At 44.7% G+C, this 13,468-nt stretch overlaps 1 protein-coding gene across 1 annotated transcript in view; it reads right to left on the bottom strand.

The window, feature by feature from the left end:
* PDLIM1 (PDZ and LIM domain 1) overlaps positions 1–12,633 on the bottom strand; it is a 57,320-nt gene extending 44,687 nt beyond the window's left edge. Inside the window, exon 1 of the mRNA XM_064374090.1 lies at positions 12,452–12,633. Coding sequence (XP_064230160.1) covers positions 12,452–12,547 — 96 coding nt within the window. The 5' untranslated portion in view covers positions 12,548–12,633. The remainder of the gene's footprint in view (positions 1–12,451) is intronic.
* Positions 12,634–13,468: the final 835 nt, after the last annotated feature.

Raw genomic sequence — 13,468 nt, 5'->3', positions numbered from 1 at the left:
GAAAAATCAGAAAATCTGGCAATTCTGGGCCTAGATTCCCATATGGCAACAATCAGCATCAAATGAGGAGCCTCTGATCCTCTAGATGAGACACATGCTCTCCATTTAGCCACAGGCTCTACCATGCTCTACTGCCCCGGCCACAGAAACCCAGTACTTGTTACCATTTATCATCATTCTTGCAGTTATTAATTTTCAGACTACCTCACTCTCTAGTCAAAACTCATTTATTATGGTATATAAGTTTCTAGCCATTTTTTCCCATTCTAATATATACATATAATTATACTTTATACCACCATATAACTACCTTCTTGACTCTTCTAATACAGGATGGGGAAAAAATCATTGAGCAGAGCTTGCTGGGTGAGGCAATTCAAACCCCAACTCCAAAGCTTTTCCTCTCTACTGCCTTAAAGAGGGCCAGTTTTTAGGGGAAATCATTTTGGAGGTCTGATCCATCATCATTTGTTCATTCAGCCAACACACTGAGCTCTGTATGCGACACGCTGGGCTAAGTCAGAGTTTACTGTGATTATTCAGGGGAGCAAAACGTTGTCCCCGTGCTAGGGAATATAATTTGCCTTCTGTAAAATTACTAAAGCAGAAATGAAAGCAGCAAGAAAATGTAATTGTCAAACAAGACAAGCAAATTTCTTACGTAATTCTCACAAGCAAAGAAACAGTTTTGGTGGGCAAAGAAAGAAAACATAGCAGAGATCCCATTCGGAGCCCACTGGGACTCAGAGATGAGGAAAAATACTCTTTACCAGGCAACCTCCTGCTGCAAACAGGCCATATGCTTCAATTCTAGGCAACATAAACCCAATGCCAGTTTCTTAAAAGTTTCATTTTTTAAAATGTTTATTTACATATATAACATATACAGAATTTAACAAAAATAAGTGTAAGCATATTAGTCCTTTTTAGTAAATTTTCTTTCTAAAAATGCAAATTTTAGCCCAGGTACGGAGTTCACACCTGTAACCCCAGCTCTTTGGGAGACGAAGGTGGGTGGATCACTAGAGGTCAGGAGTTCGAGACCAGCCTGGCCAACATGTCAAAACCCCATCTCTACTAAAAATACGAAATATTTAGCCGGACATGGTGGCAGGTGCCTGTAATCCCAGCTATTCAGGAGGCTGAGGGAGGAGAATCACTTGAACCCAGGAGGCAGAGGTTGCAGTGAGCCAAGATCACACCACTGCACTCCAGCCTGGGTGATAGAGCGAGACTCCATCTCAAAAAAAAAATTTTTTTTAACTCTTATGTTGCTCTTAGCCCCTTCATACAAATGAGTTTGTGACCACTGGCTCAGTTTAAAAGTTATGGAAAGCACAATTATACGTAGAAATACTTTATGACTAGGATTACCAAATGTCCTAATTTGTCCGAAACAGTGACCTGTTTTCCCAGCTTAATTATCAAGAGCACCCCATTTCATTCTCAGAAGTACTCCAGCCTGGATAATAAATAATACTGTTGCCTTTTTGACAGACATGGGGGTTTTAACCAAATATTTGTCAATGGTTTAAATGGTTCTAATGCAGAGGTTTTTGTTTTCTTTTGTTTTATTTCTTTTTCTTGAGGGAAGAACTGTCTCTATTAGAAGGTTTATTTGCAGACGGGACTACAGGTCAATTTCCTGACTCTTCATGGAACATTAACTTTCCCCCTTGGAGTTGGCACCTAAACCTCAGGCCAGAAATCAACCCCGCTCACCAATACTCAGGCAACTGTGATATTTGCAAGGGTGAGGCAATGGTTTTGAAACAGGTTGGTCATCAGATCCCACGGGGGCAGGGATTAAAAATATAGATAGAGGCCAGGCGCAGTGGCTCACGCCTGTAATCCCAGCACTTTGGGAGGCTGAGGCAGGCAGATCACCTGAGGTCAGGAGTTTGACACCAGTCTGACCAGCATGGAGAAACCCCATCTCTACTAAAAATACAAAATTAGCCGGACATTGTGGCACATGCCTGTAATCCCAGCTACTCGGGAGGCTGAGGCAGGAGAATCGCTTGAGCCTGGGAGGCAGAGGTTGTAGTAAGCCAAGATCATGCCATAGTACTCCAGCCTGGGCAACGAGAGTGAAACTCCATCTCAAAAAAAAAAAAAAAAATAGCTAGAGCTCCATACCCCATCTCAGATCCACCAAAGACAGACTATACACTGAGACCCAATAACCCATACCTTTTTAAAGCTTCCCAGAAAATGTTAATGCTCATCAGGTTTGGAAACACCAAGAGAGATGATGACTATCTTTTCCCCTTTTCTCTCCCTGAATGCAGTTAAAGTCACCAGGTAGACAAAAAGCAATTAGACCCTAAAATCTCAGCTCCTCCAGAAACGCCTTCAAGGGCAGAATTTATACTCCTTTAAAATACATAGAAAGCCCTTGAAAAGAATATCCATTAGAACAGTATTTCTCTATCTTTTACCAAAACAGACTTAAAAAAAAAAAAAAATAGGCCAGGCAGGGATGGCTCATGCCTATAATCCCAGCACTTTGGGAGGCCACAGCAGGATGATTGCTTAAGCCCAGGAGCTTAAACTAGCCTGGGTGACACAGTCAAACCCTGTCTCTACAATAAATTAAAAATTAGCCAGGCATACAGTCCCAGCTACTCGGGGAGGCTGAGGTGGGAGGATTGCTTAAGCTGGGAGGAGGCTGAGGTTGCAGAGAGCTATGATAGCACCACTACACTCCAGCTTGAGCATCAGAGCAGGATGCTGTCTCAAACAAAAACAAACAAATAAACAAATGTAACCCCTATAATGTTGGTTCACACCCCTGAAAATGCTATGCAAATGGAGCATTGTATAAGTAATTTTGTTGTTGTTGTTGTTTTAAATAAAGATGGGGTCTCGCTCTGTTGGCCAGGGTGGTGTTGAACTCCTGGCCTCAAGCAATCCTCACTTCTCAGCCTTCCCAAGTGCTGGTTTCACAGGCATAAGCCACTGTGTCTATCCAGTAGAAATATAATAATTCCAAACAAGATATCTAAATAACCTGTGGTTCCTATTTTCCCGTGGCCAGAAAACTCACAGCTAAATGTAGTGTGCAATTACAGAGCCAACTGATTTAAAGTTCCTGGCACATCTCTCTTCTGTCCTCTTCTATGTTCCACTTTTTGTTAGCTCTTACATGTGTTCTGGTGTTTTAAATATGGTAAATATGTTTTGGTGTTGTCAGTTGCCTTAAATCCATCCTACAAGTAAGTGAAAGAGACAGCCTAAATAATGGCAGTTACAATTCAGCAATATATACATCTGGGATAAAGAAATGTGAGATTCAAGTTCAATCTCAATGCTACGTGACTTTAAGCATAATCTCCGCTGATTTAATAGCTGTGTCAAGGTATTTGGGTACAAATTTAACAGATTCCAAACTGGGGATAAAGCAGAACCCAGTCCTGCAAAGAGGCCATTTAGATGTGGAATTTGAACTCTCTTTAGCCAGAATCTTCTGACTCAGTTTGTTTGTGGGCAGAGGCTACGGCACAGACTTCACAGCTGCACTATAGCTGCAAAAGCTCTATGTGCTTATACAGGGTGACCTGAAAACACAAAACTGTTTCAAAATGTTCTTGGTTAGTCTATAACCATTGACTCAGGGAAATAAGGCAATAAAAAAGGGTAGGTGCTTGTAGATAAATTGCGCCTTAATCCATCACACTGCATGGTGCAAAAAGAAGTTATTAGTGCTAAGGGGTGACAGTTCAAAAAGACCTGCTATTCTCTCAGAGTGAAAGATCGACCACCATTTCTCAGATAGGAATATAATAAAGCAGGTAGCAAAATAGAATACCCTGACTAATTTCTTTAGAAGTCATCAGGCCCGGGAGTGGTGGCTCATGCCTATAATCCCAGCACTTTGGGAGGCTGAGATGGGTGGATCACTTGAAGGGAGTTTGAGACCAGCCTATTCACCAAAATGGTGAAACCTCATCGCTACTAAAATACAAAAATTAGCTGGGAGTGATGGCGTATGCTTGTAATCCCAGCTGCTTGGGAGGCTGAGGTGGGAGGATCACTTGAACCCAGGAGGTGGAGGTTGCAATGAGCCAAGATCATGCCACTTTACTCCAGCCCAGGTGACAGAGTAAGACTCCATCAAGAAGTCAAGTTCCTCAAAAGTTTCCAAACAAGCTCCTATGAACCCTACGTGCTTTTGAATAGCTCCAACAGTTACCACCCATAACCCAAAGCCTAAACACTCACTAAACCTTGAGTGACTTACTCTATTTGACTCTGTATCTTCATTTAGCAAATGAAATTTATAATGCATCAACATCATTAGGTTGTTGGAAGGATTAAATGAGATTGCATTTGTAAAGAGTTCAGAACAATGCCTGACACTTAATAAACACTCAATATATAGTAGCTACCATTAATATGTGTTTAATAGTACCACTAGGCTCTATCTATATATCACCTGAATCCTCACCACAACCTTTGAAGACAAGCACTATTATTCCCACATTGCAAATGAAGACACTGAATTTTCAGGAGTTAACCTGTTCAAGAACATACAAGCCAGTAAATGGACAAGATAAGGTTTGAACCAGATCTAGCAGTTACCAAAATGTATTTTTCCCTTGACATTAAGATGTCTTTAATTCTTAATTTGTTACAGTAAAAATAAGGCAAAAAGCACAAAGCAATGAAGTCCAAATAGTTCATGCGATATAGTAAGTTGGGTTTAGAAATGCTACATGTATGGAAAAAAGTCTGGAAAGGTTTACAGCCAGCTGTTCACTGTGTTTACCTCTGTAACATAAGACTGGGGAAGCCTTTTACCTTATGCTTTCTGTAGGCTTATATTGTCTGATCTTTTAAACAATTACATGGGCTTCTATGTAACCTTTATTGAAGCATGACATGTATACAGTACAAATAGTAACTATACAGCTGACTGGATTCTCACATACAGAGCACACCCAAGGAAACAGCATGAGATAAGGAAACAGAACATTACCTGAACTGCTAAACCTCCCTTGTGCCCGTTTTCCATCACTGACCTCCTGAAAAAGGTCTGGCACGATCCTGACTACTAACACTGTAGATTAATTCTGTCTAATTTTATGTAGCTGGAATCACAGAGTATTTGCTCTTTACTGTTAGGTATGGCCTTTTTCTCTCAATGTGTGTGTGTGTGTGTTTCTGCTTCGTGTCACTGTGCATAGTTGTAACTTTTTTACTCTGGCTGTGATGTTTTATATCATATAACTACTTATCTATTCTATTGTTGTTAGCCATGTGAACCATTTCAAATTTGGGTCTATCATGAATAGTGTTGCTTGGAAAATTCTCAAACCTGTGCTTTAGCACTCATGTGGACCCAATTTCTATTGAGTATTTAACTAGGAGAACTGTTGGGTTATATGGTATGGGTATGTTCAGCTTCAGAAGCATGAGTATATTTTATATTTTTTTAAAGAAATGGGTGCAAACCATTAGCTGCATCGACCAAATTTAATCTATCTGTATGCATTTTCTTTTTTTTTTTTTTTTTGAGACAGAGTCTTGCTCTGTCACCCAGGCTGGAGTGCAGTGGCGTAATCTTGGCTCACTGCAACCTCTGCCTCCGGGGTCCAAGTGATTGGCTCACTGGCCTCTGTAAGCATTTTCAACATCTTTATCTAAACTACATCCTATCATCTATGTTCTTTTTGTCTTACTTTATTGAATGGTCATGTCTACAAAAATTAGTCCCTGAGTCTTCAGTCAGGAATCTGGCTCCTACAAGACCACTGTGTTCTTCAGAAAATCATTTTTAATATTTATGGTATTTACCAAGGAGACAGTGTACTACATATGAGAAAGTACAGCACAGAACTCAGCTGCGGATGAGCAGCCCAATTTACCCATGATGAGAGCAGCCCAATCTACCCATGATGAGATTAACAACAGTATCAACAATCACACAAGGGTGCTAGCATTCATACAGGAATTACATTTTTGGTCTTAGGTTTCATGGGTATATTGGGTTTTGGAATTAGCTTGGCTACCACAAGATGGAACTATTCACTACCTGGTCATCTTCATCTACCACAAGAACCATTGCCAAATCCCCTCCTATCCCCGCAAGCAGGTCTTTCTCTAGCCAGTCCTTCCACTCTTCTGCTCTTCTGTCCTTCACTGCCCATGTGGGCATGGAACCTTATAACTGGACTGTAAATTCTCCCAGTGGGGCCATGACTTTCAGTTTATTGTTGTTGTTGTTGTTGTTGCTGTTTTTGAGATGGAGTCTCGCTCTGTAGCCCAGGCTGGAGTGCAGTGGCCCGATCTCGGCTCACTGCAACCTCCACCTCCCAGTCCCAGTTCAAGCAATTCTCCTACCTCAGCCTCCCAAGTAGCTGGGATTACAGGCACAAGCCACCATGCCCAGCTAATTTTTGTATTTTTTAGTAGAGACGGGGTTTCACCATGTTGGCCAGTCTGGTCTTCAACTCCTGACCTCATGATCCGCCCACCTTGGCCTCCCAAAGTGCTGGGATTACAGGCGTGAGCCACCACACTCAGCCAAACTTCCAGTTTTTCAGGAGGAACAAAGAAGGGAGATGCTGGTTTCTGAGGTACTCTGAGCTGAGGCCACCTGGCAACTGGAGATTCACCCCAGCCAACCTCAGGGGCATGAGAGGCTCCAGGGTGTAGAGCCCAGAAATGTCGTATCCCTCATGTTGAAGCCTGCACCACGCTTAGCACTTTTCAGAGCTGTGTGCTGGGTAACACAGTTAGCAATGAAACATTGACAGTTATGGCTTATTAGGAGGCAGAATACAGTGGTTAAAGCTGGCCTGGGAGTGAGTCTGCCTGGCTTCACTTCCCAACTCTGCAATTGTCTGACTTTGTGTCCCTCTGTAATGGGTTATGGGGAATACAGAAGAAGACAATGTAAGTGCATGCTTAGCACAGAGCAGGCACTCAAAAATGTTAGCAGCTATTAAAATATTACTATGGCATAAAGATTAAAACTACAGGCTTGGAAGCCAGACTGCCCAGCCAAACTCCAGCTCTACCACTCACTGCTATATGATGCAGGCAATGTACTTAATGTTTCCATGCCTCAGTTCCCTCATCTGTAAAATGGGGATCTTAATCCCACCTCACAAAATAGGTGTGAAGATCACTGAATGTATAATGGTCTTAGAATGGTGCCTGGCATATTAAAAGTCCTATATATATTTTAACTATGGTTATTATTGCAAGCAGATCAAATAAATATTTCTCACACACATCTTTCAAATGTAAATGGATGCTGTTGTGATTAACAAAACACAAATTCATCTGAAACATTCCTGAATTTATAGTGTTTTCTAAATCAACTTATGATTGAAGGTACAACTGATACCATGAGAGATTAGGACACTCTAACAATAAAAAAGTGGGCTCAGGCCAGGCGCGGTGGCTCATGCCTGTATTCTCAGCACTTTGGGAGGCAGAGGCAGGCAAGTCACTTGAGGCCAGGAGTTCAAGACCAGCCTGGCCAACATGGTGAAACCCCATTTCTACTAAAAATACAAAAATTAGCCAGGTGCGGTGATCCACACCTGTGATCCCAACTACTCAGGAGGCTGAGGCAAGAATCTTGAACCTGGTAGATGGAGGTTGCAGTGAGCCGAGATCAGACCACTGCACTCTAACCTGGGCAACAGAGGGAGATCTTGTGTCAAAAAAAAAAAAAAGTGGGCTCTCATATTCAAATGAAAACCCCTGGGTTTGCTTGCTTGTTTATTATTTTATTTTATCTTTACCAGGAACTCAACCTAAGAGAAGACATATGATTTTCCCAGGATCACCCACTGAGGTGCTCAGGACTAGAGCTCAGCTTGAGTCCCTGCCCTGGACATTGTACCAGGTACCCAACTGAAGTCCTGGAAGCTTCTCCCAGGGTTTCCCCTGAGAACTATTGGAAGCGAGATCATCCTTTAAAAATTAGTTTTCTGACATAGTCACTTTTGCTCCAGTCTCTACCCTCTCCTTTACAAGGAAGTTTAGTGGTAAATCAGCCAATGAGAAATTATGTAAATTCAAACAAATGACTAATCTGTGGGCACCTGAGCCTTCCTATTTGCAAAAGGCAAAGAATGCTAGCTTTCCTCTCCTCTGTGGAGCAAGAGTAAGGCATGGCCTAAGAATGTGCCAGTCCTATCCTGGTCCCAGCACAGAGCAATTCCTTGGTGCTTTTCCCAGTCCTGGTCAGCCTAGAAGAATATGACCCCGGTGGTCAGATGACACTCTCCTCTCAGCCATCTGCCAGGCTGTAATAACCTAAAGCCATTATTCCCTCTTGCCTCCTCAAACAAACCAGCAAGGTTGGCATCAGGAGTTCGGGGAGGGGAAAGTATCTGGTCAGAGGGTGATAACATAGTGTGGTAAATCTCATGCCAGTGGGCTCAGGCATTCACTTACATGTCATTCTCTTTGATTTGTCCTCTTCCCCCTCTCTCCTTAGGTCAGCTGTGAGCAGCTGAAGTCGCCAATATTTTCCAGATGATCAATTTCACAGACTAAGAGCATGCAGCACAATGGACATTAAAACATAATGAGCCTTTTTGGATATTTCTTGCTTTTCATAATCTGACAGACAAACCCTTCTCTTTCAATCTTTATGACATGATATAAAATCTATTTGAATCCGGAAATACCACGCTTAAAAGTCAGAACTGACCTCTGGCCACAGTATCCATTATTAAGCACCCCTTGGGATACTTGAGAAAAGAGCATAAGCATTCGCCACAAAACCGCTCAGCTCATAGCAAAGGGTTCCCCAGGAATCAAGAGACAAATGAGCAGCTCCTCCAACTAAGGGCATCCCTTGATCTCGGCCTCACCCTTTCCTGTCTTTTATCAGTTGCTAAGAGAAAAAAACAGTCAACATAAACTGAGTTGCAGTGTTGGCCTGGGTATAGATTCTCTGAAGGCTTTCCTTGAAAGCAACTAGAGGGAATCAGAAATTGACATAAAAATTTTTTTTTAACTAACAAAAAAACTCAAGGAAATGGACAGGTGTTGATTTGGAGCAGGAACTGACAGGAAAAAATCTAAGAGAACAGTGGCAAATGTGTGGCTGGATCATCAGGGAATACAAGGCAAGAGCACTAAATGACAACGTATATAAAAGAAGAAAGCTAGCCCATGTCCACTTAAAGCTGGAAATCTGGATTTAAATTTTTAGTTGATGATGATACTAGATGAAAACATTAAAGAGCTAAAGAAGCTGTTCACACATGCACACACACACACACGTGTGTGTGTTCTGTATGAATCTGTTCAGAAACAGGCAAAATTAAGCTATAGTATTTGGTATACCATGTAGGTGGTAAAACTATAAAGAAAAGCAAGGAAGGGATTACCATATGTCAAGATAGGTTTACATTTAGGAAACTTTTGGGTGCTGCAATATTCTATTTCTTGACTTGGGTGTTGATTATACAGGTGCTTGCTTTAAAATCATTTGTTATGCATTTGTGTTTATGAGATTTTTATTTCACAATTTAAAAAATAAGTTAAAAAATAAAAAATATTTCAAGTACATAAGATTAGCATTATATTAAGAAGCTTTAGCAGTTTAGCAAAAAACTAGAGCCAATACCAGAATAATTCATGCAAGAGAAAGCAAACATGGTTATTTAAATAAAAGGCACTCCTCTCCCAGCCTAATTTTATGGTTTGCTTTGGTGGGGAGACTCAAAGTCTACATATACAAAACCATACTAGCAAACCACCCAGGATGATACATAACGTAGCATACCTACCAATCAGAAAGTGTGTACAACTCTTTGTCAATGCTCATGTTTCCTCACTATCACTATTTACAGAGCACTCTCACATACCTTAACTCACAGCCAACGGCTTTTGCTATCCCCACTGTAGAGATTTTTTTTGAAAGTAGCCTCAGACAGTGGGAGGTTCACCCCAGGAATAGCTCAAGTAAGAAGCAAACACCAGACCATCACCAGATCTACAATGGCCACCCCAGCGTCCCTTTATGACAATGACTTTCCCATTCCCAAGAGGTGAATGGGCTCACAATTTTTTCATGTGTTAAGAAGGAGCTGAAGAGAAACAAGTAAATTACTGTCAGCATGAAAATGTTACCTCTTCTGACTCACTTTCACTCTTCAAATAAAGCACCTGCCAAGGGCATTATAAAGATTAGCTTCTCTCGGTAGACCATGAACACCTTGAGAGTGGAGCTGTGCCCTCTCATTTCTGAGGTGTTTGAACAGTTTCTGGAATATGATACGTGCTCATTAAACATGTGCACACACCATAAATAAATAATATAAATAATAAATGAATGAATGAATATATGAAGGTAAAAAAACCAATGAATTCAGAGTATGGTGCTTTCCACCCCATAAGACTTTTAAAAGCAGCTAAAATGAAAGGCAGTAACTGCCCTTTTAACAGATTGCCAATACATCCACCACTACTTAAAAAAAGATTTCATGTCATATATAAATCTCAGAAGAGGAGAGGGCTGACAGGTTAATTATAGACACAAAGAACAGGGACAAATGGACGATGAGGTAAGCGAGTTGAAATGTGCAGAGGCAATGTCCTCCCTGGACAAGCATTTATTAATAAGCCTTCAAGGATTTACACAGCCTGGCCAGGTACAAGTCTGCACCAAGCTTGGGGGCAAGGGCCCAAATCTGGGGAAGGAACAGTTCTTAGCTTGAGGAATTTGGCTGGTGGCTGGAAAGGCAGTGTGTACCTTTGAGAATAATCGGAGGTCTCTGTGGGACAAGGCAAACAGGTGGAAGATAAGGCCCTAAAAATGGCCCACCTACTCTTTTAGGGGTGAAATAGTCAGAGAAGACCTTCTTACTGGGCCAGGCCAACGTGGAAAGAAGCATGAGTAGAACTGTGGCTGGCAGACAAGTCAAGAGAAGCCACCAATTCTTCTCCTGCACCTCCCACCAAACTCCTTTGGCTGCTGGAGGCAGGGGCTTGAGTCAAAAGGATCCATAAGGATTATTCCCCTTCTTCTCTACCCTCCCCAAAACCCCAAGTAAAAAGAAGGATGTTGGCCAGGCTGGTGGCTCAGGTCTGTATTCCCAGCACCATGGGAAGCCAAGACTGGTGGATCATGAGGTCAGGAGTTCAAGACCAGCCTCACCAACATGGGGAAACCCCGTCTCTACTAAAAATGCAAAAATTAACTGGGCATCGTGGCATGTGCCTGTAATCTCAGCTACTCCGTTGGCTGAGGCAGGAGAATCGCTTGAACCCAGGAGGCAGAGGTTGCAGTGAGCCGAGATAGCGCCACTGCACTCCAGGGCGACAGGAGCGAGACTCTGTCTCAAAAAAAAAAAAAAAAAAGATGTTTAGAAGGCCTGGGAAACAAGCTGAAGGGCAGCTCCAGCAGGCAGATGGGCCCAAGAATGGAATGTGCCGCCTCCAAGCAAGGAGTGGCCAGGGGTGAGGAGAAAGGGGACTTTCTTTTCTCCCTTTCCTCATTTGAGGTATTTATTGAGTCTCTTCTTGGTGCCCAAGCACTGAATGTGAGTGATCATCTCTCAGTGGGACATCAACCTTGTGTTTGGCCAGATTAAATGGTCAAAACCAGGCCCTCTGAACACTTGAGTATGGGTCTCCCTGGGGGTTTCACTTTGTTAGGGGGCAACGGTTCTGGTGGCCCCTGATTCAACGTTAGCCCTTCTAAATAGTCGAGGCCCCTCTGAGATTTCAAGCACCACCACCCCACCCCCAGGTGGAAACCCCACCCCAGTATCTACTCCTGCCCTGAGGAAAAGGGCTGGTGCGGGGAGGGGTACCAGATAATCTAGGAATGCTAGGAAGAAGGACGGCATGGCCACGTTCCGCAGAGCGGGGAAGAATGACCGAGAGGGTTTACTTGAGTTTATTTGTTGTGTTTATCTCCAAAATCCAGCACATTTTCCAAAAGGCATTCAAGGGGTGAGCCTCGGCCGTGAATCAAGTCCAAAGAGGGGAAAACCAGTTTTTTCGTTTTTTTAGGTTACTCTCACTTACCCTCCACCCCAGTAAACTTCCCACCCACCCCACCTCACTTTCCAGTTGCTTTCGGCTGCACTGCGATTTGGGAAGAAGGGAGAAGTGCCATCTCCCACTGCGCGGGATCTCCGGGGACCCTTGTCTCCTCGCCGGTTGAAAAAGCACTAACACCCGCCCCGCCGCGCTTCCGGGGCCAAGGAACGAAAACTGCCCTCTTTTTTCTGGCGGACACGGAGCGCGCCAGCGGCTGGCGGGCCAGCCCGGGAGCGCAGCCTCCGCGAAGGAGCCGCGGGGAGCGGCGGGGCCCGAGCGCGCGGAGAGCGCTCAGCTCACAGCTCACCTGGACGCGCCCCGCGGCAGTCCCGACTCCGGGACGGCGCGCGCGCGCGCGCGGGGCCCTGGTATCCCCATGTCGCCCCTCAGAGGGCCCCGCTTCCACGCGCGTCCCACCTGCTCTTACCCGGGAAACGGCGAGGGGCTGCTCGAAGTCCTTGCCGCCCACAAGGCGGAAGCCCCACGGCCCCGGGCCCTTGAGGACGATCTGCTGGGTGGTCATGGCGCGGCTGTGGCGGGCGACGACCTGCTGGGACAGACGGGCAGGACGCGGCACGGAGTGCAGGGCTCCCCCGGCAGCTGTCGGAGAAAGAGCTGGGCGGCGCGGGTCCGGGGAGCCTGGGGCTGGCGGGGGCAGGGCAACCGCGAGGGCCAGGGCGAGGGCGGCTCCGCCCAGGCCGCGTAGCCGCCAGCCGCCCCGCCTGTCCTCCCTCCCGCGGCCGCTCCCCGCCCCGCGCGCCGGCCTAGGAGCCCCGGCCCGGAGTCCCGCCGAGAGAGCCCGAGTCAGATTCGGGGTCGGGGGTCTCTGCAGCTCCGCCCAGGACCCCACACCGCCTTCCTCCCTCCTGCTTGCACGGCCGCACCGCGGCTCTTGGCTAGGGCAGGTGCTAGGTGAGAGGGAAGCAGGTACCAACAGCGAAACAAACTCGCGCCTGGTGCTTTGTAAAACGAGAATTTTTTTAAGTGCTGTGCCAAGTCAGCCCTCTGAAGTCAGCTCCGACTTCCCATTTGCTTTTTGTAAACAGTAATGATGTTTAAAAGGTGCTTTCGAATGATCTCATTTGATGCTGAGGCAATCGAGGCGTTTAGTCCCATTTTACAAATGAAGTAACTGAGTCTGCCTGAGGCGAGACTTGCCTGAGGCTACACCCCTCGTCAGCATCTGGACTACTGCCCGGACCCTGTGCTACAGAACCTCATACTGGAACTTTCATAATGCTGATGAGACCATCGCACAGATTATAACTGAACTTCAAGACCTTCCTAGAAATCTTTCCTCCAGACTGGAGTTAGCTGTAGATTCCGACTTCAACAATTCAAACCTCAAGTTTGGGGCGGTCCAACGGCTACGTGCAAGAAAAGAGCTGAGTCTGGATACCTGGATTCCCAGCCTGCCACCAGCTTTCTAGCCAGGTTCCCTGAC

This window comes from Aotus nancymaae, unplaced genomic scaffold (genome assembly GCF_030222135.1).
Source record: "Aotus nancymaae isolate 86718 unplaced genomic scaffold, 86718_ANA_hifiasm-v0.15.2.pri h1tg000010l, whole genome shotgun sequence".
Classification (NCBI taxonomy): Eukaryota; Metazoa; Chordata; class Mammalia; order Primates; family Aotidae; genus Aotus; species Aotus nancymaae.
The sequence above is the reverse complement of the archived record's forward strand: the minus strand, read 5'-3'. Positions and strand labels throughout refer to the sequence as shown.